This window comes from Centrocercus urophasianus, unplaced genomic scaffold, assembly GCF_019232065.1.
Source record: "Centrocercus urophasianus isolate 14NV4802_14NV808 unplaced genomic scaffold, USGS_Curo_1.0 seq_29, whole genome shotgun sequence".
Lineage (NCBI taxonomy): Eukaryota > Metazoa > Chordata > Aves > Galliformes > Phasianidae > Centrocercus > Centrocercus urophasianus.
In genome coordinates, this window is record NW_024884855.1 from 12,441,308 (window position 1) to 12,468,972 (window position 27,665).

The 27,665-nt window shown below is 40.4% G+C and overlaps 2 protein-coding genes across 2 annotated transcripts; one reads left to right on the forward strand and one right to left on the reverse strand.

Moving 5' to 3' along the window:
• Positions 1-13,444, forward strand: CCZ1 (CCZ1 homolog, vacuolar protein trafficking and biogenesis associated). The gene is made up of 15 exons (XM_042827862.1): positions 1-126; positions 1,668-1,765; positions 1,894-1,987; positions 2,087-2,161; positions 2,539-2,586; positions 3,096-3,179; positions 5,108-5,283; positions 5,686-5,767; positions 6,821-6,882; positions 7,584-7,695; positions 8,607-8,640; positions 8,991-9,108; positions 10,618-10,776; positions 11,831-11,958; positions 13,093-13,444. The coding sequence occupies exons 1-15, from the start codon at positions 25-27 to the stop codon at positions 13,146-13,148; spliced, it is 1,428 nt and encodes a 475-aa protein (XP_042683796.1). The 5' UTR covers positions 1-24; the 3' UTR covers positions 13,149-13,444.
• Positions 13,411-27,404, reverse strand: RSPH10B (radial spoke head 10 homolog B). Its single transcript, XM_042827861.1, has 18 exons — positions 26,993-27,404; positions 26,228-26,303; positions 25,896-25,964; positions 25,488-25,661; positions 24,966-25,051; positions 24,220-24,340; positions 22,805-22,981; positions 21,969-22,110; positions 21,378-21,499; positions 20,745-20,934; positions 19,957-20,068; positions 19,233-19,312; positions 18,995-19,143; positions 18,140-18,247; positions 17,145-17,312; positions 16,371-16,422; positions 14,627-14,819; positions 13,411-14,263 (listed from the first exon to the last, which is right to left on the reverse strand). Exons 1-18 carry the CDS (start codon positions 27,241-27,243, stop codon positions 14,056-14,058), a joined length of 2,478 nt encoding a protein of 825 aa, XP_042683795.1. The 5' UTR covers positions 27,244-27,404; the 3' UTR covers positions 13,411-14,055.
• Positions 27,405-27,665: the final 261 nt, after the last annotated feature.

The following is a 27,665-nucleotide window of genomic DNA, read 5'->3' on the forward strand; positions in this document are numbered from 1 at the left end:
AGGCGCGCTCGCTTCCGGTTCGGGATGGCGACGGCGGCGGCGGGCGGCGGCCAGGAGAAGCAGCTCGCTCCGACCCTGCTCAGTTTCTTTATCTACAACCCCAAGCTGGGGCCCAAAGAGGGAGAGGTACCGGAGGGGTGGGGAGAGCCGAGGGGGAGAGGAGCGGCTCGGCCCGTCTCCGCAGAGGGCCCCGAGGCGGCTGGGCTCGACCGCCCGGCTCCGAAGCCGTCCGGCAGTGCGTACCCACCGGGTTGGCGCCTCGCCCCGCGGAGCCCCGCGAACAAAGGCGGCGGGGGCAGCGCGGCTCCGTTCTGTGTCCGCTCCGGGGGGGACGGCAGCCGGGGCCGTCTCAGGGCAGCCAGTGAAATACTGCGGCCGAGGGCTGAGCTGTTGGTGCTGTGTCAGGGATGATAACTTTATCCATCGTGCTGTAACTTACTAGAAAACTTGGCATAGTCCAAGTTATTGCCAGCAGCGTTTTCATGCTGCTGTAGCCTTTAATTTTAGTAAGCAATTAAGTTTTTAGGTGATAAAATTGCAGGGCTCATGTGACTGTCTTCACTTTCAGAAGTGTTTTGGCACAAGGCTGCACCCTCACGCACTGTGTATTTATTTATGACCCAGTAATGAGGCTGAATGCTTCCTCACCAAATCCCAGAACTGAGGGAGCTGCTCAGAGGGACGCTCAGCAAGGTGGGGGTTTGGGAGAGCAGAAACCTACCAAAGGTCAGCAAAGGCAAATGCTGACAGCTACGAGTGGGGCAGAGCTGCCTCGTGCAGCACGACAGGCCGGGGGCTGCCTAGTTGGAAAGGAGCTTTGCAGAACGGGACCAGGGAGTCCCAGTGAGCAGCAGGTTGCATATGAATCAGCAGTGTGCTCTTGTGCAAATGGACGGCGTCCTGTGCTGTGAGAGTGTATTGGCAGCCAGACAAAGTGATTGCTTACCCTGTTCGTGAGCATGGAGGTCCTTTGGGACTTCCCAGAGTAGGAAAAATATTGACAAACTGGAAGATGAAGGGCCACCGAGTTGGTCAGGGGGCTGCAGTGTGTGATATACAAGGAGACCCCCAGAGAACTGAGACCGTGCAGCCTGAAGAACGGCACGTTGGAAGGAGATTGATAGCTGATTTCTCCTGGCTCAGAGGTGGTTATAGAGAGAACAGAGCCAGGTTCTTGAAGATGCACAGGGAAACAATGGGAGGCAATAGAAGAAGTTGCAGCAAGGGAACTTCTGATGAGCCAGAAGAAATTCTTCACGTTGAAATGATCAAACACCAGAACAGATCCCAGAAAGGCTGTGGAACCTCCAGCCTTGAAGATGTTCAGAACTTGACTGGCCCTGGGCAGTTGGAGCTAGCTCTGAAGCTGGCCATGCTTTGATCTGGCTTTGAAACTAGCCTTGCTTTGAACTGGCTGTGGTTAAGTCCTATGATTCAAATAGCTTTGGAATTTATAAACCTTTTTGAAATGTCTTGGGCTGACTGTTTAAGTGTGCTTAATTATGCCTTTCATTTGTTACTGTGGAAGTTTGTTTAGGTACAAGATATAATTCTACCTAAAAGATTAAGAGATTAGGACTAAAAAGCAATCAAACTGTGAGCTGCATATTTTTTAACCTTGATTCTGTTAAAATGTATTTTGATTTCCTTCTTATTTCAAATTTTAGGAAGAGAAGAAGATTCTCTTCTATCACCCAAATGAAGTAGAAAAGAATGAAAAAATTAGAAATGTGGGACTATGTGAAGCTATAGTGCAATTCACAAGGTATAAAGTCTGACTGTGTGGCTTGTTGTATTAGTGCAAACAGTATGTTATAAACTTCCCAATCGTGCAGGTTTTCTTTTTGCATGCATACATAAGTACCTGTATCTACATACGTGCTTTCTTTCCAGGACCTTTAGTCCAACAAAACCTGCAAAATCCCTGCATACACAGAAGAACAGGCAGTTTTTCCATGAACCTGAAGAGAACTTCTGGATGGTCATGGTACTTATGCACATGATATATGCATATTTCTAAAACGTTGTATCAGAATGTTCTCAATGCATTCTGCATTGTCTAATGCCAGCCTGCTCCATTTTCTAGGTTGTACGAAATCCCATAATAGAAAAACACAAAGATGGAAAGCCAGTTTATGAATACCAGGAAGAAGAATTGCTGGTAATACTGAACTCTTTTTCTTTCCTCTTCCCATTTTTCATCAGTTATATTGCATTTTAAAGTACCATCAGAAGTACCCACGTTGTTTTCTTCTTGATAAGATTAACCACTGGCCTTTAGGAAATGCAGTATTTGTGAGTGACAAGATGTGTGAGTTAATAATGCTTTTGATCCTAAATGTGAGGTGACTCACTTTCATAGCTTAGAGGTATAAAGTAATTTCTGTATGCTGACTGGAAATGCTGTGTGCATTTCCAGAGATCAGTTTCACTGGTCTGTGCACATGCCTGCTCTTGGAAAACATTTATGTGCAGCTCAGCCAAAATATTCGAAATACTACCTCTGCTTGCTCTAATGCCTTGCTCTGTTTTCTCCAGGACAAGGTTTATAGTTCAGTCCTGCAGCAGTGCTACAGCATGTACAAGGTAGGGTTGATAACACGCAGGCTTTTCTGGGCAGTGGAGGAAATCCTCATGATACCATCTGGATGTGCAAGCTCACTGTTGCTGGCTGCTCTCTTCCTGAAGCTGTTACTGTGGTGGTGGAGGAAAAAAGTCAACTGTTGCAGTTGCCAGCATTAGTTCATTAGCTTACTGTAGAAATAAGAGCCCTCTCATTTCTGTCAAGTCCACTTGATGTTGATGGTATTAGATACTATCTATGGTTATTCTGTATTCAGTACTGAATAAAGGCCATCAATATGGCTTTTAGAAAATAAGATGCTTAAGCAACACAGATAAGTAACTTTACTACTAATAGAGAATACTTTAATTCTGACTCTGCTACTATATATATCTAGACTGCAAATCAGACTTTCCCAATAAAAGGGTACATTTGGATCTATGCAGCATTGAAATAGTGAGGAAGATGAGCTCTACTGTTGAGTTGCAAGAAATTAAAGCACCTAAACTGACTGACTTCTTTTAACCTCTAGCTTTTCAATGGCACGTTTCTGAAAGCAATGGAAGATGGAGGTGTAAAAGTTTTAAAGGAGAGACTAGAGAAATTCTTCCATCGGGTAAGAACACACACAGTATGATGTTCACTGGGAATAAAATCCAACATCTTCCCTGCGTGGCTTCAGTGAGTTTGTAATGCAAGCACAGCAGGAGAGATGCAGCAACAACACCAAGTCTGTTTACTCACTTTTTCCAAATACTTCCTGCTTGCTACTAAGATAGAATCATAGAAGGGCTTGGGTTGGAAGGGACCCCAAGAATCATCAAGTTCCAAGCCACAGGCAGGGCCACCAACCTCCAGATGTGATACTAGAACAGATTGCCCACGGCCCCATCCAACCTGGCTCTTGAAAATATCTGGAGCAATTCTACAGCCTACGTGCACAGACATTCAGGTCCCACAGTACTGTGAAGTAATGGGTAGTGGTGATACTTCACTAATTTGTTTTCCTTTGTGGTATCAGCAGTGATGCCTGATAAGGTTTTGGAAAATAAGCCTTGTTTATAACTTGTCTTCAGTATTCAGCTTCAACTTTGAAAAGCAAACACTTGAGCAAAAAGATGGAAAGCAAAACCTATTTCTGAGCAGGAAGTCAAATATTATTCATGTGACTTCCAAATAGTCACATCTAGCAAGAATTTCAACGTGAAAAGTTTCATCAGGCTGACTTTAGAAGGTGGCATCCGTGTGTCTGTTGCACAGAAGGAAGCTGAGGACTGCTGTCAGCAGTGTCTGAGCATCACAGACATCTGACTATTGACAGCTCTCATAAAGGTGGAGAGTAGTCATTTTAAACTGGTATTTAAAAATTGTTCTCTGTGTGGGTTGTTGTTTTATCTTGGAGTTTTGTCTGTCTGCATGTTTGGGTTTTTTTTGTAAGACTAAAGTAAGGCCTAGGATAAACCTTGACATTGGATAAACCTACATTTTCTAGACTAAATTCAAAAACAGAGTATGGCAAGAAGAGAAGCAATAGATTTTAATCTAAAAATATTATTTTCCTTTTTAAGTTCCTACTGAAGATAAAAGAATAGGCACTGAGATTTGTGTAACCAAGAAGCCCAAGGGAAAAAATATTTCTCCTTCTCCTGGGGAATAAGAAATGCTTAGAAAGAACTTTCATGCAGATGTTCTGCTGTGAGCCCATTGAATTAATTGGCCAAACACTCAATGCAGACCAAGCATGCCATCAAACTGAAAGAAAATGAGATTTAAACTGTGACAAAAAACTTGTCATGCTATCTGCATGTACTGTGGGATATGTAAATGTGAACAAAAATGTTCTCATCTGATTTAGAAATGCATGAACTTTAAGAGAACTGTTCTGCTAAGATGGACAGATTGATCTGAGCAGTGCTGTATGTCTGTGGTTGGTTAAATGCAGCTTTTTTTTTTTTTATACCAGATAGACAAAGATGTCTGTAATCACTTGATATAAGAAATAACTTTTGCTATTCTGTCCTGTGTATATGAATCTAATTTCTGTTGACGTTTTTCCTACTGCTCTGTTATCATAGCAATATGTGCTGCTCCGAGTAGCAAGGTGATTTTTTTGGTAATGTGAAATGACTGTAGAGGGAGCCATGGGCTAACTTATCTTGCACACACCAGGATGCTGGGCAGATTGTAAGCTTTACCCAGAGATTTTAAATGCACTATCAGGAAAGAAAATAATCTCCTTTGCATGGCACAAGCTAATCTGTTCATTTTTACAGTAACTTCTGAAATGGAACACTGGTATGAAAGGCTGTGCTTTCTTATCCTCTCAAAGGATCTTGAACTGGCCTTAAAAGCCAGCTAATGAAATATTAGTAAGCTGAGACTTGGAATCGTGTTGACACATAAAGAAAATCTTTGCACAAGCAGAACTGAAAGTTTTTTGGGGTCCTTAGCTTAGATCACAGGGGATTCGATTCAAATTTGTCATTTAAATCTACACACTGGAAGCTTCCTGAATTCTCAAAAACAATGCAATTATTCTCTTAGTACTTGCAGACACTGCACTTACAGTCTTGTGATCTGCTGGATGTATTTTGTGGAATCAGCTTCTTTCCACTGGATAAAATGACTTACTTGAAAATTCAGTCATTTATTAATAGGATGGAAGAAAGCCTAAACATAGTCAAATATACTGCATTTCTCTACAATGACCAGCTGATCTGGTAGGTACTTCACTGATTTATTCTGTGGGATCTGGGGGGTGCTTACTGGCATGGCAAAGCTGCTCAGGCACTGTGCTTCACTTCCAGCTAAGCATTTTGTTTTTTCGAGTTTCACAGAAGAGAACAACTCTACTCTGTGCTTAAGTTACATAATTATGACACTGAATATGGTTTAGTAGCAGACAGAAATGACTCTATGTTACAGCAAACTTGGAGATGTTTTGAATTTAGGAAATAACATTTAAAATAAAATGAATATTTTGAGACTTAATCTACCCAGACACTGAAATGTTGCTACCCACCCCAGTTCTGTTCTGCTGCCTGGGTTGTGATTAGGGGGAAAATGTGACCTGGGAACCACATGACAAACAATTTGCATTTTTCCATCTCCCTGTGCTTTAGGAGTGGACTGGAACAAGATGATATGAGAATTCTGTACAAGTATCTCACAACATCTCTGTTCCCAAGACACATGGAGCCTGAGGTACGATACACTGGATTTATTTTTTGTGTATCCTGTAGCACTGAAGTCTAAAATATAAAAGAGAAGCATCTCTTCTCCCTTCCTCACCTTAAATTTCAGTTTAGGAATATCTGAGAAGTGTTGCTTTTGGGACACTCAACTGGAGTCAGTAATGTTTGCACCTATCAATTAAATATATCAGAATTCTGCTGATACTTTGAATACTGACAGGGGCTTTCCTAAATGCTGATACCTAATGACTGCTTGTAGCACCAGTGGAGACCTGCTCAAACTTCAAAGAGGATGCTGGGTATTCACAGCCAACATCCTCAATGAAGTCTACAAGCTGCTGAAGTAGAACTGAATCTTATAACTAACAGAAAGCGGGACTGAGATGTGTCTTACTGCTCTTCTCACATGCTTCTGTTATTATAAGAAATGAGCATTTTGATGCAAGTATTATTTTAAAATGAAATGATTTAAAAACACGCGTTTGGGTCTACCAGAGACATGCAGTGTTATTGCACATTAACACCTGTAAGGTTTTTTAAGGTAATTGAGTGTGTTGTTTTGTAGTTAATGCATTGTTGATCAAATACAGCAATTTTGACATACAGTATCTTAGGAACTCCTAATTGACCTCTGAGTCTTTGTCTAGCAGCTCAGGGCTTGGTGAATTGAAGTTTCAAACTGCTTGAAGTGAATTTCTAAAGTCTTCCAGCCTTACTGGCAGAACCTCTTCACCTCCTATAACTGAAAAGCAAGCTTCTGTGGCTTTTAGCAAGCTTTTCAAGAAGAAAACATTGGACTTAGGGTGTTTGTTTCAGTGTGAAATGCCATTCAAACCACAAGGAGGTAGCTGCCCTTCCTTTCCCTCCCCTCCTGGCAGAGCTCTATAAAGTACATTTAAAAATTAATAAATGCAAAGTCTGAATGCCCTGTCAGCAACTCTTGTACCTTAGCCAACTGTTATTTTTCTGCAAATGGTTTGCTTTGGTATGATTTGAAGACAGTCCACAACACATTAGTAGGAAATACCTCTAAACTGTTTTTTCTTGTTTCTTTTTGCTTCAGTTAGCAGGAAGAGATTCTCCAATACGGGCTGAAATGCCAGGAAATCTACAACATTATGGAAGGTAGCTCTTAATTACTGTCTCCATCTACTGCTGCTTCCCTCGAGGGCAAAATGTTTGAGAGGAAGGAATTTATCTCCACATGAAGTTTATTCCACAGGCCGCACAGCAGTCAGTGCTGAGTGAAACCTAACCTCTGGATGTAAAAAAAAAAAAAAAAAAGAAAAAAAAGTAGTATGCAGTCACAGTAATTAAGCCTTTTCTTCTCCACTGTTCTTAATGTACTGCATGAAGAGTTCTGGCAGCACTCCAGACACCTCCTTTCAGTCAGGCACTTGAGACAGAGGTGCATGTTTCTAATGACACTGAACTCAGTGTGTCAGGGAGGGCGTGTAAGCAACTGGGCAAGATCTGAATAACTGTGGATTTGCACCAGCTTTCTTTTAATACTGTAGTTCCTTTTGTCTGATATAGTGTATTCTATAGGGACTGAAGCAATGGCACGAGCTCTCCTGGCCTTCCCCTCAAAGTTAAGTTTCTGTAGTACATCACTGTTCTACCTAAAGCTACTGGTGGAAAGCAAAGGATGCAGGCTTTCCCAGTAGCAGTGAAAAAGGGCTCTGTGCTTCTCTGGATAGCTCAGTACTCACTGTCTTCAGATCCATTCAAAGATGCAAGTAGTTGCTAACTTCACAAACGTCTGTTAAATTAGAAAAACTGAAATAGAGGAATGCATCACATCTAACTGTTAAATTATTTTATAGGTTTCTTACTGGACCCTTAAATCTTAACGATCCAGAAGCAAAATGCAGATTCCCCAAAATATTTGTTAACACTGATGACACATATGAAGAGCTTCATCTAATTGTTTATAAGGTATTGCATTTTTCTCTGCAATTATTCATCAAAGCTAAGAATCTATATACAATGAGGAAGCCAGGGATATGAAATACTTGTGAATTGCATACAGACATGAACTGATAGGACCAGACTAAAAAGACAAAACTGTTTGGAATTTTGAGCAAGAAGCTTTAAAACCTGAATCCTCTCTTCTTCTCTTCTGTACCTTCCTAAAATAACATTTTATCAAAACAAAATATCAGTCTTCAACCTTGTGATTTCATACTTATCTTTATATTGTGTTAATTGGTGGGGAGAAGTTCCTAGCAGATATATGTCCTTGCATAGAATGCATTTATTAATACATCTTACATTTCTCCTATTTAACTCTCAGTGCAGTTTACAGGGTATAGCAGTTGGGCAGATCAGTATGATGGGAAAGGCATTACACCAGAGGTGTAATGACAAAAGGATTGACACAATAGAAAGATGCTATAAGGCAAGGAATGGAAGATTGCTCACCTGTATCAGAAGGTTCGAGGTTCACAGGGAAAGCTTCACCAAGCAGGGATCTCCAGGAAGAAATCCTTCCCCAGGGCCAGTCAGCCCTGCAATGAGGTCTGAGAGAGCTGCAGGCAGGCTGACCTCTTCCTGTCCCACTGGTGAATTGCCTTCAGCTGTGCTCCCAGACCCCACCGGTCCTTTCCCCAGGTGCTCCATCAGTGGTGCAGGCCAGGACTCAACGGTTCCCATACACAGGGTTTAAGACTGTAACACTCCTGTGTTAGGGATGATTGCACGATGGGTACCTTTAAACTGGGTGAAGTTGTAGTAACCAGTAATTTTTTAAAATCTGGCTGACCAATGCGTCCCTGAAGCACTGCCATTTCTTTGAGGTGGCTGCAGTAACCTGCTGTAAATGTTTTTAACTTTCCTTTTTGTTCCAGGCCATGAGTGCAGCTGTCTGCTTTATGATTGATGGTAAGCACCTGCAGGTGTCATTTCTAAAGTGAAACACAGTTAATCCAAAGTGCATAAAACTTGTTTTACTCTTGAAAAACACACAAGTTAATTTCTTATGTGAGTTTCTACTTCCTGAGTGCTTTTTATTGATCTTTTGATTTTGCTCCACTGGTAATTCAGTTTACACAATAAAATGACTAAGTGTTGCTTAAAGTTAATTTACAGATGATTTGCACAGTGCGTGAGTATAATTAAAAGATAAATTGTCCTAGGGCTTCCAATGATGTTTAAGGAAAGCAACTACAGAAACTGTACCCTGTCTACAGTTGGAAGAGAATCTCACTTCTCCCTTTTCTTTACCATCTTAGCATCAATTCCACCCACACTGGAGTTTTGCCGTAAACTGGACAGCATTGTTGGGCCTCAGCTCACTGTGTTAGCATCAGACATATGTGAGCAATACAACATCAACAAGAGAATATCAGGGTTTGTACCACATTTCTGCTTCTGTCGTAGTCCTGTATTAGTTGGTTAAAAACTAGGCTTATTGGACTGCTTATATAATAGCAACCTGTTCCTAAATGTTGAAAGCACTGGGTTAGCTGTGTATCTGAAATGTTTATCTACCCTTCTGTATCTTAAGCATTTATAAAGTCCTTGTTGTTGCACATTCAAGTCTTCCTGAAGTAATAACATGCACGTTATTTCTACAGGAATAAATGTTCATTGTGTAGCTGATACTTTCTTCCTCTATATGCAGAGCTGCTGCAAAAAAATCATGTAAACATTAAGATAATAATTCTTAACAATCTTAATTAAGATTCTGCCACCTCATTCCCAAGCTGTTAACTGATTATTCAGGTACAAGTGCTTCTTTCATATGTGAACATGAAACTAGCTGAAAAATCTAGAAGATAAAAAACTTAAGTCTGCATTTTTACCATCCATCTCCCTGTGTGTTGAAATAGAAAAGCAGCAGTTCCTGGAAAACCTTAACTTCAGTTTATACTTCCCAACTTTTCTTGAGCAAGACTGAATCTCTTGAAGTTCACAGATGGCCCTGGGCAATTACAACACTGAGTTTCTTACAGAAAAGAAAGCGCTGCTGGCTGTGTGCCCACCTCCTTTCTTACCTTGATTTCATTTGACTTCTGCTTTCCCAGACTACGTGGGGGTCTCTTTATGTTACCTGGTGCTGGCTTTGGCTGCTTTAACTTTTTTAAAGTTTAATGCCATGATGTCCTGAAAACACGATACAGTTTCTTGAAACTAATTCATTGGAGTGACAGAGAGAAAGTGTATCTAGTTGTTTGCTAAGGTGACTGGTGTCAGCCTGGTATCTCCTTCGTGCTGAATAATACATGGCTTGTAGTACCACTTGCTAGAGCCAGTTTTTGCCCATTTAAATTTCTTATGGCTCCTACAGAAGCTGTAAGTGACAGATGTTATATTACTGTAATAAAAGAGGAAATGGAAAAGAATAACGAAAGCAGGAGTTTGAAAATAGTCTCACCTGGCCACACCACTGATGATGGAATATTTATTTGCATTGATCAAGGCAGAGTTCTTTCTTTTTATGGTAGAAAAATCAGGTGAGTAGAAGATTCCCAATTGGACAGTTTAAAGACTAAGCTTCTGTTTAAAAACCAATCTAAGCTGACGTGGCAAGGAAACAAAACAGTGGAGAAAAAGCAGCCTGTAAGAAAGTTGCTGTACATGGAACAAAATATTGCTGTACATGGAACCAGGCTGTCAGACTGCAGTGTGTCCAAGTAGCCCAAGAAGAGGAAAAACTGATTTGTTTCATTTTATTTTCTCATTTAAGTGTTGAAATGAAGTTTGATTTTGCCACAAGTCTTACTTGCTGTCTTTAATGTGAAAATAATTTCAGGACGTCTCAGTTTTACGCTGGCTGGCTGACAGCTGTTCTCTCTGAGTCCTGTTTAGGTACATGGCAGTATTTGCAAGTCACTTGCTTTTCCTGAATCTTCCTAGGGCTGAGAAGGAGCCTCAGTTTAAGTTCATCTACTTCAATCACATGAACCTTGCAGAGAAGAGTACCATTCACATGAGGAAGACACCCAGTGTATCACTTGCATCTGTACATCCTGACCTCATGAAGATTCTGGGTGACATCAACAGTGACTTCTCTAGGTAATGCTTGACTATGAAATACTCTTTTAAGTCCTTCTGTCAATTAATTTTTTTTTTCATTTGTGAAGCTTCCTTGCCTTTTTGACCTGGATGACTTTCATAGCTTTGTATGATAGACTTTATTGTGCTGGTCTTCCTGTATATTTTGTGGTGGATAGAGGTAGTGTGTCATACATAAACTGTTCTTGTTCTTTAGAAAAAAAGAATTGAGGTAAAGGACCAGGGCCTCTGTGCTATATTAGCAAATCTCATCTCGTTGAAGCTTTAGAGAAACTGTAAGAAACCTGAAGCTTTATCTAGTGCTTCTGCACACAGGTCTGGCTAATTTCAGGCTAAGTAGAATAAAGAACAGGGAAACCTGCTTCAGCCTATTGTATCACATGCTCCTCTGAAACAGCTGGCTGCTTTTAGGGACTGGGCAATAGATGGAATACAAACCTTGCAGTTATTACAGTACTGCTCCTAGAAAATGTAACTAGCTTTCTGTAAGTTGTATCTTCTTACCTATTTCATGGTGAAGAGACGTTCCTTTCACTACAGAATGACTGTGATGCCTGTAGTTCTAACTAGGAACTAGCAATTGTCCAACTTAAGTTTTTCATTTTCCTTTAAATCAAAAAATTGCACACTACAGAAGTACTGGGTTTGTGACAGCCTCGTGTAACACACCTAGTTCTTCAGCATGGTTGAGTTGTAGGTTTAACAACTTGATGTGAGAGAACTACTTGCACACAGCATATCCACCTGTACTCTGGTCATGGTAACAAAACAATGTTTGAAGTGTTCCTGGACTTCCTGGAAGACAGACGTTTTCTTCAGAGCAGCAGAGTGGTTGGCCAGCAGAAAATTAAGATCTGTGTCCTTCAGTGACTAAATCATTCTGCACAGCTTATTTGTGAAGTTTTCATCTTGGATTGATGAATTATTGAATTATCAAGTTAGTACTCTGATACTACACAGACACAACAAATCAGGACATTATTTGTAATCATTTGTACTGAAAATTGTTGAAAAGCAGTTTGCCATCACCTTTACTTTCTGCAACTTCTTTCAGAGTTGATGAAGATGAGGAAATTATTGTGAAGGCAATGAGTGATTACTGGGTAGTTGGGAAAAAGTCTGACCAGCGAGAATTGTATGTTATTTTGAATCAAAAAAATGCAAACCTGATTGAAGTTAACGGTAAGGGTTGGTTTTTATTACCTTTAAGTAGTTACTACTAAAATATCTGTCTGTGGAAAAATAATAAAATCCATCTGATCCAAAAACCTCGAGACAGTGATCTACAACAGGCAGGACAAGGACAGCTGTAAGGTCTTAGTCTGCCTTCCATCAGCTACAGAAAAATAGCAGCATCATTTAAGCATGCCTGCCAAATATCTAATCAGTTATTCTTCCTCCTTGGAAATAGAGAAGTACCCTATGAAGCTGAGGAACAATTAATGAAGTGTATTAGTTGAAAACTGCTATATCTGACTTTTGTCAGTGATCCATTAGTAGGTTATTTACACCTCACGTCTCTCCTGTCATTGGTATTCATTCAGTTATTGTCTATTTTTAATGCTATTTAAAGAGTGATTTACTCTTAAAGGGCAAATCAGCAGGAAGTGGCAGTAAGCTTTTAAACAGATTCATTTTTAAGAGGAGTAGTTTGAGTTGGACAAGTATGGCAATTTTGGGACTGTGTGTTTTAATAAGAGGCAGTACTCTCACAGGGATGATGGGAAAGAATTAATTAGTTTATGCTTTCGTCTTAAAAAGAAAAACAAAATCTAAATTTTAGGAAGAGAAGCTTTTGGTTGCATGATTTATCTGACTGTTGTTCTTCAGGATCAAATCTGTAGTGCAGGAACAGCACATGTTTCTTTGTGTGCCTTATAAATCCAGGAACTACTGCTACCCCTGCACCACTGTCTGCCAAACTGCAAAAAGCTCTGCTGACCTGATTCATTGTAACAGACTCCAGCAATCCCTCCTTCCTCTGAAAAGTGTATCTTATGATATCCTTCCTTGTGTGGAAGCCAGGTATTCTGCTGTTGCAGTGTGGAAGTTTGACAAGACAGATGGTCCAGCCAACTCCTCCTCATTTACACTTCTGCCACTTACAGCTCCTCTTTCAGACAGACTGAAATTTCTGACTTGACTCAGCTTTCTCTTACTGAAAACAACAACAAAAAATGTCTACAGCAGAATCTTGTTTGTGGTTGTTTGTTTTTGTCTATTTAATTATATTCTACTTGATGCTAGCCCTGGTTCTTAAATAGGTCCCTTTAAAACGTAATTTTTTTAAATGTGGGGTTTTTCTTTGTTTTACAGAAGAAGTGAAGAAACTTTGTGCGACACAATTTAATAATATTTTCTTCTTGGATTGATCTGCAGAGGACTGATTTATAAAGATGTCAATGTCAGACACTTGTTCAACATGAAAAGTTATTAGTCATATTATTGACTGGAATAAGGACAATAGTAAAGCAATACTTGCTTTGTAAGAATCAAAATTTCTACTAAAATCTGTAAACTGATCATGAAATTTCTAGATTTTAAAGAAGTTTATGTATGTGCAAACAAATTAAAAACCAGTCTGAATTCACCTGTACCATTCCATTCTGATGTTATGTGAATATTTTACTGGCAAATAAAATACAGCTAATAATTGTTACACTTTTAAGGGCATCTTTTGATCTCTTGCTGGTTTGCATAGAACAAGCAGGACGTTATGCTGCGCTGTGAAATCAGACAGCTTACAAACACCTCTGAGTCTTTGTAACTCTCTAGCTTCAGCCCTAGGCTGACCTGACCTGTTCTTAACAACTCCTGCTTCAATTTAGCTCTTTTGTTGTCAAATTCCTACCTGCAAGTATTCCCCAAACACAATCAGACCGGACCACAAAAAATACTTACTTGACTTACTTCATGTATGTAAAACTAATTTAACATGAAGCCATTTACTTCAGCAATACCATCGTGATAGGGAACATAAGTTCTGTATCACCTTAACACTGATACAAGTTTTAACTAATTAGCTAACATTGATTGCAGGAATAACTTTATTTCTGCAGAGGGTTACACTTTATTTAACTGCCCACACATTCCTTTTCCCAAGGCTCTTTGTTTAAGGACAGCTAGCCTTGAAGTTTCAGCAGAACAGCAAATCTCACTTTTATAGCACTTGTGATTCAGATGCCAGTGGAAGCGTTATTTGGTGTGGGTTTTGGTTTGTATTTTTCTCTTCAAAGAACACTTACATTCTTGTCAGTCTAGTGGATCTCATCAGAAGATTCACTTCCTCCTCTTCTTGGTTCCTGTGGGCACCTTGGTAACAGCTGGGGCTGGTACAGCAGAAGCCTCTTCCTTTGGAGGGGGGGCTGACTGTGCACCAGGCTCTTCTAACTCCTTAAACACTGTACTCTTGGACTCCAATGACATTTCTTCTTCTGCAGCTCCTTTCTGCTTTTTTGCATCTTCTGCTTCTCTTTCAGCAATGAGTCTGAGTGAACAAGATTTAAAGTTATGTACAGCAGGGAGGGAGACACATTCATGCTGGCCAAGCAGTTACAACTATATTCACAGTATGAACTGAGAAGCAAGAAGTCCAGCTACTTAGTTCTACAAGTCCAATTTACAGTACACAAAAAACACATTTGACTTGACTCCCCTTACACAGAGCAGGGATTAAGTACCACGAAAGACATTTCTGTAACCTGAAGGCAGCCTGTAATGTTAGTCCTGACAGCCATTAAGTCACACAAGTTACATTCTGCAGATGAGCTGGTTGTGGTGTGCTGTACTATTTTACTAAAGCAAATCTTGCATTTTCAGAAATTCTGTTAGTAGAAGGTGAAATACTCACTTTGCTATCTCCTCATCCTTCCTCCTTCTCAGCTCAGCTAACTCAGCATTCCGTATTCGATTTTCTTTTATTTTTGCCTTCAACACTTTTTCATGCTGGTAGGCTGGAAACAATCTGTTTGTAAAAAAGGTTTGCACTTGATACATCCACCAATCAAATTCCTTATCTTTTCCAGTTTGGGCTTCTAGTTCATCTGCAACATGAAAGTTAAATGTGTATTTGTTAAGAATATTTCTATTTCAAATACCTTTTGGAATACAATATTTCACATCTGAAATTCTGGCAGAAGAGTCTGGCTGCACCAATGCTCTTCCCTCTCCACATCTGCAAGCAGTGCACATTTGCTTCTGCATAGAATGCAAGATGACAAATGTGAGAAACTTATGACTGCAAGTGGAAAGGGATGGCCCTCATGCAGGTCTTCTGTGTTCCTCATCTCCAGGAGCAGAGTTAGAATAAGCATTCCTCTTTAACTCTATGACAAATGTTTTAATTATGCAGTAATCTAACGGCAGTTCAGTATCTATGGCTGCTGTAGGTAGAGGAGCAAAGGGATGGAAATGACTACTGAAAGAACACAAATACACCCAGCTGTAGCTATTGAAAAGCAGCCTAGAGCCCATCCAGTGGTTATGAAGTGTTTTTTTTCGGGTCTGATTTTTCAGTCATTGGAGTGAAAGGTCTGATGACTTCTTAAAGAACACCTTGTCTACTTACATTCATGCATTCAGTTTCTCTGTCTGTGTAACACTAACAAACACAAAGAGCCCCAGTTTCTGACTTGAGCAAAAGAAGACAAAAATAGCTGTAAAGTCTTGTATTTGCCCAAAATCGAAATGCCCAGAAAGCACATGATAAACATCAATGCCCTACATATAAGACGTGGCATTTCAAAACTAAAAGTTATTTAAGGTAGGAGTACTTAAAATTCTCAATGATTAAATCTCTTTCTTTTAAATTATTTCTTAAAGATTTTTCTTCAAAAACTTATCTCCAGAATTAATGATGTTCATTTACTGCCCTCTTGTGACAAACTGATACTGAATATACAAATAAAATGTCACAATTAAAGGAGAAGCACAGGGGATTTTGTGTCTTAGCACAGTAGGATTGCTTTACTTATCAACTCTGATGTTGGAGAGAAATCTTGTTCTTTATCCCAACTGGACAGTGGCCAAACATCTCTGATACTGCCTGCCATCAGTTGTGTGGAATGGCAGGACACTGTCTGGTGTGGCAAATACAGAAAAGTTGGAATGACTCAGTCTGTAATTCTGCATGCTGATCTTCAGGATAAACAAGACTGATTTGTCACTGACATTCAGCTAGGTTGGTGGCTGGAAAACTTCTGTGCCAATGAAAAGACCCATAATGGATACGCAGCACAGAGTTCGACCTTCTCTTCCCATGCCCAAATGTGTGGAACAAACAAGAAATAATTTAATTTTAAAAAGTTTCTAAGTTAGTTTTCTTAAGGAAGAATGTGATAGCTTGTAATTAAAAAGCATTCAAAGTTCAGAGATTGAAACTCGCCCAGCTGAGCATAGCAGCTGTAGGAAACTAAAATGAAGAGGTAAACCCCTTGGGTAAATACAGAACAGAATGCCTCTACCCTCTGTAATTACAATATGTCCAACTGTTTCAGTTATTAACTACTGTTTTAATCACCTTTAAAGCTGTAGCAAGAGTGTATCTCCTCTACCACCCCTGCCTATGGATGCTTATGATTAACTACAGTACTCACCCATCAGAAATTCTTGACGACTGTGCCCTCTGTCTTCACAAGGTCTCAGCACCTAGCAAGAAGTTTAAAATTCAGTTAATAAATTCTGGGTCTTGTGTCGAAATTCAATACTGAAATCACATTGTTCTGCTTTATGCAGAAAACAGCAACTAATATCCAAATAAGACTAGCAAAGGCTTCTTACAGGAGCAAATGCTTTGTTAGCTATAGAAATACACCACTGTTAGGCTCAAAGATACATATAGGCACAGGAGCACATTATATTTAACATTAGGTGAAATGCTAGCCCCCTTCAAAACTTGAAATTACTTTGGCTTCCTTGGCACCCACAGCAGGGTGCACAGTGTCACAGGCAGCATGTTACAACCTACTGAATCAGTGTTAAAAAAATCAGCAAAAAGAAAAGAGCACGGTGTATCCTCTGGGAACATGGCAACGGCTTTAAGGCCACTCTTACACATCAGTTCTGACACTCCTCTTAAAGCAGGAGAGGCATCTCTGCCACCAGTCCATCCACTTGTTGAACAGAAGGAGACTTGCAAGTATCCTGCGTGTAATTAGAATTATCTACAAAAATGTTCCTGCAAGTTAGGAATGTCAACACTGATGTTACGATCTAAGGTAGCAACAAACAAAAAAAACCAGGACTCATTCAAATGAGGAGTTTATACAAAGACAGGAATTTAATTCCCGTGTTTGGGCTTTAGCAGGGCCTGACTTTGCTCTCTTTAAGTGGACAAGTAATAATATTTTATCAGTCTGCATCAGCATTACCTGCGAGAGAGAAAACTGTGTGTAGCAAGTCCCATTTGTGGTTCCTTCGGAGAAACCCTCCGTTCTGAAGTTACTTTTCTGCTCATCTACCTGCTCCTTAATCACACCACTGGTAACATACACCAAGGCACAATGAAGAAGAGCTTCAACAAATTCAAGAAAGACCAGCTAGAGTAAAACAAACAGTGATCAATTCATTCACCTTTGCAAAATCTCATGACAGATACGTGTGCCTAAGCAAATCAGGAACTCAGACACTAATTGTGAAGCCCCCCCTAACTTCTTATGTCTACTCACAGATTCCTTCTTTGAAAGAAAAAATAAAAATGGCCAAAGCACCAAAAATTCAGAAGGTGATACACTGTGTTTATGCCTTCTGCAAGTCACTTAACAATACTGCCAAGATTTTTGTCACACCTGGAGTTACACGGAATTTCTCTCTCTGAGCAGTAACACACAGCATTGCCAAAACTTACAATGTTCAATTGTGGATGATGCTTCTAAAACTGCCAGTAACAGGGGCATAGCAAATCCTTTATTAACACACATGGTGTATACCAGATACTGTTTAAAAATCACAAATACAGTTGTGTCATTTATAATAGACTGTCACTAAACAAGAGCCATTCCTCAAGGATCTGGCATGCCAGCTGGGAGCTGAAGAACCTTCTATAGCTGCTATCTATTAAGTTGGCAATTCACACATCACTAACCAGGCATTGCACCCCTTGTGTCACAATTCTTTCAGGGTAATATCTGTAGGATCAGCACACAGGCATAGCAATCATCAAAATATGGAACACTAAGCTAAACTAGAAGATACAGGCACAGAGCAACAGAAAATAAAAACAGTACCAAGATTGTAGTCTTCGTTTTTTCACAGTAAATGACACTTTCTTCCTGTTCTAGCAGACAGGGAGCTGCAACACTTCCTAAAAATTGTTCCTGTAGCAATGGACTACTGTGTGTGCTGGTACTTTGCCCCCCATACACACCTCCTGCTCCAGGTTGCTACTGCTGCTGTCATGTAGGGAGGGACCCTCTTTGAAAAGTATTTCCACAAGTCTTGAAGCAGTTAATTGCTTGCCAAGGAGTTTGAAATCCTGAGTAAGATTAAAGATTATATGTTAACAGACCTAACCCAACTCTCTTTGAAGCCTGTGTCAAAATTTGTACTGGATTCAACTGATGTTTCCACAACATAATTAATGATAGACTGAAATTCTGGCCCCACAGAATTCAGTGGGAATTCTTCTGATAATTCAGAAACAATGTTAAGAAAAAAAACCTCAAGAAAGATCATAAATAATAATATTACAATTGTAATATTACAGAATATTACAATTTTGTCCTCTAATAGCTTTATTAAAGAAAGCTCAAGGAAAAAGAAAGGCTTGGGTTTAAAAGTGACAGTGACTCAGAACCCAGTTATATCGATTGGAATTGTTCCCTAGCCTCTGGATCTAGCCTTGGATTGCTGAATTTTAGTAAGGAATCTCAAGACCAAGGTGCAGTACATTAAGCTAAACCTTATTAAAATTCTTCACTGCGTTACTCCAAAAGCTTCCATTCTTTGATTTGTAGCAGCATGATACTTCAGCATATAAGTTTTATATTAAAAAAAAAAGGCAAACATTTGCCTGAGATTTGATGATTTGAAATGATCAGAAGGCAATCCTGCAAAAAGTGCATAAACTTCTGTGCCAGTGTGCCCATAACATCTGTCGGGCAGTTTGTAGCAGTGTTATCAAACTTTTCCGAGTGTGCAGAAGTCACAGGCAGAACCCCAAAATGCCCAAATAAGCTGAGCAAAGTGCAGCTAGTCGCACACAAAGAAGTAGTTAGATTACATTCAGCATCCAGAGGAACTGCCTCATTTTCATTGTGGGTTCAAACGGAGGTCTGGTGTTCTGACGACAAAAAGCTCTGTGTATTTCCCAGCATTTGTCAATGTACCTCATGGCAAAAACAGCACGATGCTGTTCAGAAAATAAGAGACCTGTAAAAAAATTCAGTAGGAAAAAGCAATGGTTACTGTAAGACCAGGATGCCTGTGGTAATAATGGAAGAGGAAATTATCTTCCTTACCCTGAATATGGCACGCAGTGGGATTAACATTCCTGGACATCATTTCAATGAAACACTTATGCAGGTAAGGACTTTTACCTCTACAATTCAAACAAAAATTACTTTTTTTTCTTTTTTCTTTTTTTTTTGATTTTTGCACAAAACATACAAGGAAAGCTTTTATTTTTGAGTACATTTATCCTGCAAGATTTTACAACAGATTTTTTTCCTGACAATTCACTGAAATTCAAGACTCTTGGAAAACAGTCCTTCTCGAGACCGTCTCGAATACTAACTACCCTCTCACACAGAATTAAAGAGAGAAGATTCACGTTTATGTTCAGTATGAAAACGTTGCTTCATTAATGTTGGACATTAAAGAGAAATTTCAAAAGCCCCCTCATGTAGTAGGATCAAAGCCCCCTTGAATTCAGCACTCTGCCTTTCTCTTTGAAAACATCTGCTACTATTTATATGGAATAATAAGCAGCTATGTACTGTGTACATACACCAGCTCCCAAAGCACTAACATATGGCTGCTGCAAAAACACACCTGAGTACTTTGATAGCAGGCCCAGAATCAGTTACTGGGATACTTTGCCTGGAATCAGGAGAGATACCAGAGAATGGACAATTAAGGGTGCAAAAGCAGATGCCTTCTGCAGAGGAGAACAAAAGGAGAGGAGAAAAAAAAAAAGAATCCAACATGACTTTGAAATAAATTTCATTGAAAGATGAAACTTACTTGTGCTCCTCATGATAGATATGAAATGACAGATGAATAAGGTGAGATAAAAACGTTCTAAACAGTAAAGTCTCATATGGAGAATGTATCTCCTCAAGTGGTGTTTTATCACCTAAAAAAATTGGAAAAAAAACACCCTTTATTGCCATCATGTAGATTAAAATCCTTATGACTGTACTCAGCTTAAAGCTTTCCAATCCTCCCCATCCTTAACAGCTGCTGTGAAACAGTCCTGGATGAATCAGACCAGACATAGCATTGCTTTCAGATAAGCAGAGCAAGGGAAGGCAGAGGATCTACAGCTTAATCTTATCATCTCTCTTTCTAAAGACTCTAAGAAGTTAACCCCTTGTGTGCCGGGGATGCACTGCGTGCCTCTGTGATGAAGGTCCACTTGCAGTCCAAATAGAGCTGACTCACTAATGAGCTTTTCTCAGAAGAGAAAAAATATACTACATTCAAACCCAAGTCAAGAGCATGGAAAAAGCATTAAAGATCTTTGTCTTTAACTTGTCCTTCCCAAACTTCCTAAAACTGCATTTAACTGCAATGGCAAGGCCAGGAACAACCACAGCTTTTAAACAGACAGCTCTTCAGAACCATTTTAAGTGGTATTCTGATTTTGCATTTTTCTCACCTATACCCCAAAGTGTTTTTTGTAAAAGCATTAATACAAGCCCTGCAGATTCCCAGGCACAGTGTGACTGGTTCCAGGCCATCTGACTACAAGAGGAGAGCCTCACTGATAAAGTTCCTCATTTCCAGACCCAACCAAAGGAAATACAAACCACTCAGTATCCGGTCCATTTCAGCAAGAGTTAGACTGGAGTGATGAAAGCAGCAGTCCTTCAGAAATCTCCAAAACTGGAGCCTGGTCATAAGGAAGGTGTTGTCAGGAGAATCATCGCAGCCTAAGCTGCTGTAAAAGGCGTAAACTCTTCTCAGTTTTGTAATATGTCTCAACACAGCAAATTCTACCTAAAACAAGCAGGACATGTTTTCAGTATAGTTTCCTAGCAATTAGAAATCTGCTCATATGGAGCACAGAAAGCTCTGATTTTTAAAATTCCACACTCCAGAGTACGTTTCTGGCTAGGGCTCAGGACAGCATTACTCAAATGAAGTCACAATACGTATCTTTCGTGGCAGACAAACCCTGCAGTATCTGGAAGCAGCTGCTGACTGCCCTTCCAAACAAGCTAACATTCTGTACTGTTTCCCAGTGGCTGCTCAGGAAAAGTCAATACCATCTATTCATTCTTTGTGCCTTCCTGTTTCCATGGCCTTTGGATTTCTGAATAACTCACGAATGGAAAGACTTACTTTAATATCTTTAAGTCAGAAATAAGATAATAAGAAAAAAAAGATAATAAGAGAAAAAAAAAAAAAAAAACTAAATACACCAGGCAGAAGGCTCTTACTTGTTTCACTTCTTCTTGTCTCTCTTCCCTTGGCAACAAGTTGAGCAGTGAAGATATATCTAATTCAATATCTGATCCCAGAGCAGAAGGATTTTCTGAGTTGTTAATGATTCTGATGGCCTCTAACACACAAATAAATTACAACCAAAAGAAAATTAAATACATACACACAAGGAAAATAAAACATACACAATTCCAACTTATTTTACTAACTTCAGGGATTAATGACCTCCTATATACTGAGCAGAATATTCTTTAATAATCAACACTATAAGCATCACAATGTAGCATTTTGGTTTTTTTTTTTCTTCAAATCCAACCACTAACAAAAAAAATGCAGGCATTACATATGCCATTAAATTTCAAGACAACACAGTTTCCAAACTGTTACAAGATGCAGTAGGAGCTCATTACTCCTAGTGTCACACACTAGAAACAAGACAAATAGAAGCAATAAGCATTAACTATTAAAATAACTTGTCCTCACCAAAATTCCCCAAGGAAATTGGTCTAACTCTGGAACAAACAGACTGACATTAGAGAAAAATGAGCAACAAAAGGTAAGCTGTTAGAACTCGTTCAGTTACTCACCAGAGCCAGAGCAACTTCCCGAGCAAACGGCATCCAGCTTTGGAGCACTCTCTGCATCCAGCTGAAAAGCAGGATATTCTACCATCTTATCATCTCTAAACTCTCCTTCATAAATATTTCCATTCTTGAAGACAAACTTGCCCTACAGACATTCAACTGGTTAATTTCAATATAAATTCTCCTATGTAATAGAAGATTAGGAAAAAAATACTACTAACGCTCTCAGTTAATCTTTCTTTTATCCATTTGGTTAAAATGCAACTATGAGATAAAGTAAGGCAAAGAACTTTTCCTATCTTTTCTATGATGTCACCTGCTAAAGCACACTGCTAGGTTAAAGAATTGTCAATGTGTCTTTTAATTTTATAACATATTTTGAGAGAAAACACTCCCCCCATATGGAAAAACTGCAGTCTGTCTCAATAGTTTAACAAGCTACCCACAGTTGTGTGTGTTTGGCTTTTTTAAACAAAATAATCAACTAATACTAGAAACCCTCTGTGCAAGGACAGCTTGACATTCATTAGCTCACGGGAGGAGAAGTACTGAGCAGCTGTTGCTAAAGTCAATGTGCAGCCATTGCACTGAAAATCTTCACAGTAAAATGTATTTCATTACATGCATAACATGCTTCAGAGTCAAATGGTGGCCCAGGAAGGTCCCTGAAAAGTGCCCCATCTGCCTTCAGCATTCTCTGTGCTTCATGTTCAGTTTCCATACAGGACACAAACAGCATGCAGTTTTTGGTACAGGAATGCAGAAACCCGCTACACAAGGGCATAATGGTCTTTTCTGGTGCTGCCTGTAGGTTTGTCTCACTGCTTATCAGCACACACCTTGCCATGCTTCTTGTTATGAACCCACTGGCCCTCGTACACCGCTCCGCTGGCATAGATGAACTTCCCTCGGCCGTGGCGCTGCCCGTTCACAAACTCACCCACGTATTTATTACTCTGCGGATACTGAGATGCAGGCATTCTCTTCAGAAACCAGATGTGGGTGCCATATCCATGCTGAAAAATATTAAAGCCCTAGTAGCAATGCTACACACCCAAACCTTTACAAATGAGAACAATCCAGACATCTCTAAGAGTTGCTGCTGATAGATTTCCCAGATAAAGAGCACCCAACAAATAGCTGTGAATAGAACCATAGAACTGCTCAGGTTGAAAAAGACCTTAAAGATCATCAAGTCCAACAACAACCTGACCATACTCCCCTACCTTTAACAGCCCTCTGCTAAATCACAGCCCTGAGCATCACTTCCACACACATTTTAAACACATCCAGGGACGGTGACTCAACCACCTTCCTGGGCAGCTCATTGCAGTGCTTAATGACCTTTCTGTAAATAACTGTTTCCTGATATCCAACCCAAACCACCCCTGGCACAGCTTGAGGCCATTTCCCCTCAACCAGTGAGAAGAGACCAGCCCTGCTGCCACTGCAATCACCTTTCAGGTACTGGAAGAGAGCAATCAGGTCTCCCCTCAGCCTCCTTTTCCCCAGACCAAACAGCCCCAGTTCCTTCAGCCGCTCCTCATACAGCATATTCTCCAAGCCCTTCACAGCCTCGCTGCCCTTCTATGCAGAATATATTCTACAAAGATGCACGGGAGAAACATTCCAGAGGATATCCCAAATCAACACATACCTAGCAGGCTCTAACAAAAGGACTCCTAAAGACACCCTTCCTGTCCGAATCCTTTCAACCCTAACGCTGGGGCAGCCAGCTGAGGAGCACTACACGGCAGAGCGCCTCCATGCCCCAGAAGCTGCACATTTCAGTGCAGAGTGAAAAGACAGAGGAAGTAGCTCCTACTCTTTTTTCCAACAGAATAACACGTGGAAGGAACACAAAAGGGCAGAAATCTCCCTATATCGTGAAGCTTCCAGAAGGAGCAGCATACATCACGGATGGCACACACATTATTACCACACACGGCGAAGTCATATCTCAAGATAAAACAAGCAGCACACACTTAACTTAATCTTTTTTTATTTTTTATTTTTACTTAACAAGCTTTTAACTTCCTATGAGAGAATTAAATTATGATTTTTAAGACTTAAAAGCCTTTAAAAAATGTGAACACTGCTAACATGAGAATCAAGTTACAACAACCAGCACGTCTTCTCAATCTCTGCTAGCAAAATCACATCAAGCTCCTCAACACTGCACAACACCTATTGAATTGTGACTGGCTAAAGGACACACTTTCAACTAGAGAAGTTCCAAGGAAGAAATTAATACCTGTACTCCATGCACCCACTGCCCAATGTACTCCTGACCAGCTGTCAGCCACCTCATTCTTCCCCTTCCATGGCGCGCATTTTTCTCCCAGTGACCTTCATAGACATTTCCAGACTTATAGCTGGGAAAAAAATATTTGTAAGAAGAGTTAGGACTCATTAGGAATGAGCTCCTAAGTGGGTATTACAAAAGTAGGACTTACACAAAACCTCAATGTTAATAAATTTAGCATTTCTTTGTGTTAAATAGCAGCATTAATTTGGCTCAACAGGAACACACAAGTTTCACTGTATGCACTGTTTACTCAATTTTAACTTACAAACCTTTGTAAAAATATTAACAACTTTCACTCTGAAGAGCCTTCATCATAACTAATGGAATTATTAGTTTATATAACGTTAGACCAAATTATTCATTTAATCACAAAATCACTTCCATCCATTCAAATCAATTCAATTAATTTGCTTTGAAATGTTGACTTCTGGTTTACCAAAGCTGGGGTGGAATTATTTCATTTTGTTTATACTTTCTTTTCAACAGTAACCAGGATAAATACATCAACATACAACTTTAAGTCACAGAGAAGATGTTTTACCACCAAACATTTCAAACAACTATTTATTTCACTGCAGAAAATACATGACTGTGAAATAGTAGCATTTGCATCTGTTTTCAAACAACAGAAAAAAAAATAGTGATATCTCATGGGAAAAAAAAAAAAAGAACTAAAGTGTTATCTTCTTTACCATCTTATTCCCCATCCTTCTTTGACGTTATCTACCCAGTCACCTGAGTACCAAGACACATGTTCCTGGTCATAATAAATGGTGCCCTGAAACAAAGAGCACAGTCAATTTAAATCAATACCAAATCATCATCCGCACAAAAAGCTGCCACCTGGTCTGCCCAAGGGCGCCAGGGGGGCACCATCACTTTGTCCTTTGTGGGCAGCAGCATTATTCTGTGGCTATGGATGCAGGCATCAGTTTTGACTTGGTCAACTGGAGCAGCCCAAAGGACAAGCCGCAGCACAGAGCAGTTACTCTTGTGGCACACCATTCATCCTCTCTACTACAAACAAGACCCCAACTCAACTGTTTCTATTAGCATTTAGGACCTCAGAGAAGGTGCTAATGACAAAGGCATCTCTATACAGTGCCAGCCTGTGCAGTGACATAGAACATCTTTGTGAAATCTTTGCAGGAAAGTAATTGCATTTCTAGAAGATATTCACCTGAACCTGTGTTCTGCTTGGTGTTTTTATTTACCTTTCCATGCCTTTTGCCTTTATACCAGTAACCAACGTAAGAAACTGGATGGATACCGCTCCTGAAAAAGCCAAATCCATGCCTGAGTCCATTTTTGATTGAGCCTTCATAAATACTGCCATCGTTCCACATATAGCATCCATTAACCATCTGCACATTCTTAACGAACGTTCCCTAAAAGATTAAATCACAGCATTTACAAAACATGAGGCATGTGACACTGTTCCTCCTCAGTGCAAGGAAGATATAACCAGCTTTCTCCAAGAACCCAGGTTTGCAACTGAAATCACTGCCATAGTTCTGCATTTACCAACTGTATCGCACCAATTACTCTAACACAACTTTACTCAAACTTGCACCTCTAATTGGCTGTAAAAGTGTTCAGTCACAAGGTGTACTGCACCTTACCTCATACTTCACTCCATCAGCCCACGTGTAAGTCCCTTGTCCGTGCATAAGCCCTTCAGAAAACATGCCCTACAAAGTGAACAGAAAGCCATTGTTTGCCAATGTGTTCCTACCACAACTAACACAAGGACTACAAGAACCCAAACTAACATACGCAACTCTGAATAAGTTTCCATTGAAGTTTTAATGCCAGAAACCATCAGAGCTTCCAACACATACACATTTCAAGCACTCAGCCTTCATCTACTTTAAAAGAAGCTGCGCGTTTGTTCTAGAAAGATAAGGTGATTGATTCCTACTATTTTTTTAAATTTATTAATTTATACACTCACCTTATAAATATTTCCTCCCTCAAAAAATGCAACACCTTCACCCTCATACAACCTACGAACTTTGTCACCTTCATAGCTGCAAAGAAAACAAACTGAAGATGAACATTCCAGGTCACTGCCAAGAAACCAAAACCACAACAGACATAAAATAACTCTGATGGACTGCACAAAGATCCCTGCTGCAGCTCTATTTCCAACACAAGACACAACATCTGCAGCTCTCAGCATCTTGCCTGTAATATTTTATATCATGACTGTGTTGCTTCAGACATCTATTTTTTTTCCCCATTAAAAAAAAAGTCATACTGTGTTTATTAGCTTACCACCAGGCAACCTGTGAGTATGTGAAGCATTGCATACACTTTCCTTGAACTACCAAACGATTAGTTAAGAAACGACATTCACCTGTTTCCCTCAGTTCAGGACATTCATAAGGAATTCAAAGACTAAATGCTAAAAGGCATCGACAACTGGAAATGAAGTGATGTGCATATGTTTTCACCACAAACCTCCTGCACCTTCCCCCATCCTGAAGAACAAGTCTCTCAGCACGCAGCGAGTGCCAGCAGCACTGCAGGATCCAAGCAGGGCAGCAGAATTTCTGTGCATCACTGCGACACAGTGTCAGTGCTACTGGGTCTGAATAACTTCACTCGCTGCCACAAATCAAGTGTCTAAGCGGAATTTCTATGACGCGTAGCATGTACATCACGGATACCTGAACAAGGATTCCCAATCTCACCGTCAGGCCTGTACCAAACATACCTTTTCACAACGAGTTGCGCAAGAATGGGCTCCTCGTAGTACGGAGGAACATCTCGGATGGGAGCTTCCACTGCTTTCTCTGGCTCTTTATCCAACACTGCTGCACTTGCTTGCGCTTCTTCCGCTCGGTCGGCTGAGGCGTGCAGAGCTGTCAGCTTTGTGGGACTGCTCTCAGCTGCAGCACCGTGTGCAGGGACGGGAGGGACAGACTTCTCTGACTTCTTGCCATCTCTCTTCTTATCCTTTGCCATAACTGAGATGTCCGAACCTCTACTTTCCTTCTGAGTACATACTGCCTTCTTACGCACAGCTCTCCCTCTCTATGCAATGCAAAAACCAAACAGCCCGCAGCACCTCGCCTTCCCTCACCGCATTCACCGTGATCACGGCGAGTCCTCGGAGCTCCGCTCTGCGGCGCTCAGATCCGGGCTCAGCCTCCAAAGCACCCGGCAGGTTTCTTTTTGCTACACAAAGCTGCTCGTCTACCCGGGAGGATTTTCGGGCCCGGATTCAGTGACGCGTGAAGGCCAAGCCGCCTTAGCCGCGCGCACAGCCACCGCTCCGCTCCTGCGGGGCTCAACGCAGCCTAACCTGCCATCACAGCCACGGAAACGAGGCCGTTCCGCCAGGCAACGCTTACAGGAAGGCTCCGGGACAGCGAGAACCGCTGTGT

Excerpts from the sequence above, each read along its gene's own strand:
- CCZ1 (XM_042827862.1), top strand. The coding sequence starts at position 25 with ATGGCGACGGCGGCGGCGGGCGGCGGCCAGGAGAAGCAGCTCGCTCCG. Across the intron at positions 2,587-3,095 it reads AGTGCTACAGCATGTACAAG|CTTTTCAATGGCACGTTTCT; the intron begins GTAGGGTTGATA and ends TTTAACCTCTAG. Across the intron at positions 6,883-7,583 it reads AATCTACAACATTATGGAAG|GTTTCTTACTGGACCCTTAA; the intron begins GTAGCTCTTAAT and ends ATTATTTTATAG.
- RSPH10B (XM_042827861.1), bottom strand. The coding sequence starts at position 27,243 with ATGGCAAAGGATAAGAAGAGAGATGGCAAGAAGTCAGAGAAGTCTGTC. Across the intron at positions 24,341-24,965 it reads GAAGGATGGGGAATAAGATG|CTATAAGTCTGGAAATGTCT; the intron begins GTAAAGAAGATA and ends TTTTTTTCCCAG. Across the intron at positions 14,264-14,626 it reads AAGGATGAGGAGATAGCAAA|ACTCATTGCTGAAAGAGAAG; the intron begins GTGAGTATTTCA and ends TTGTTCACTCAG.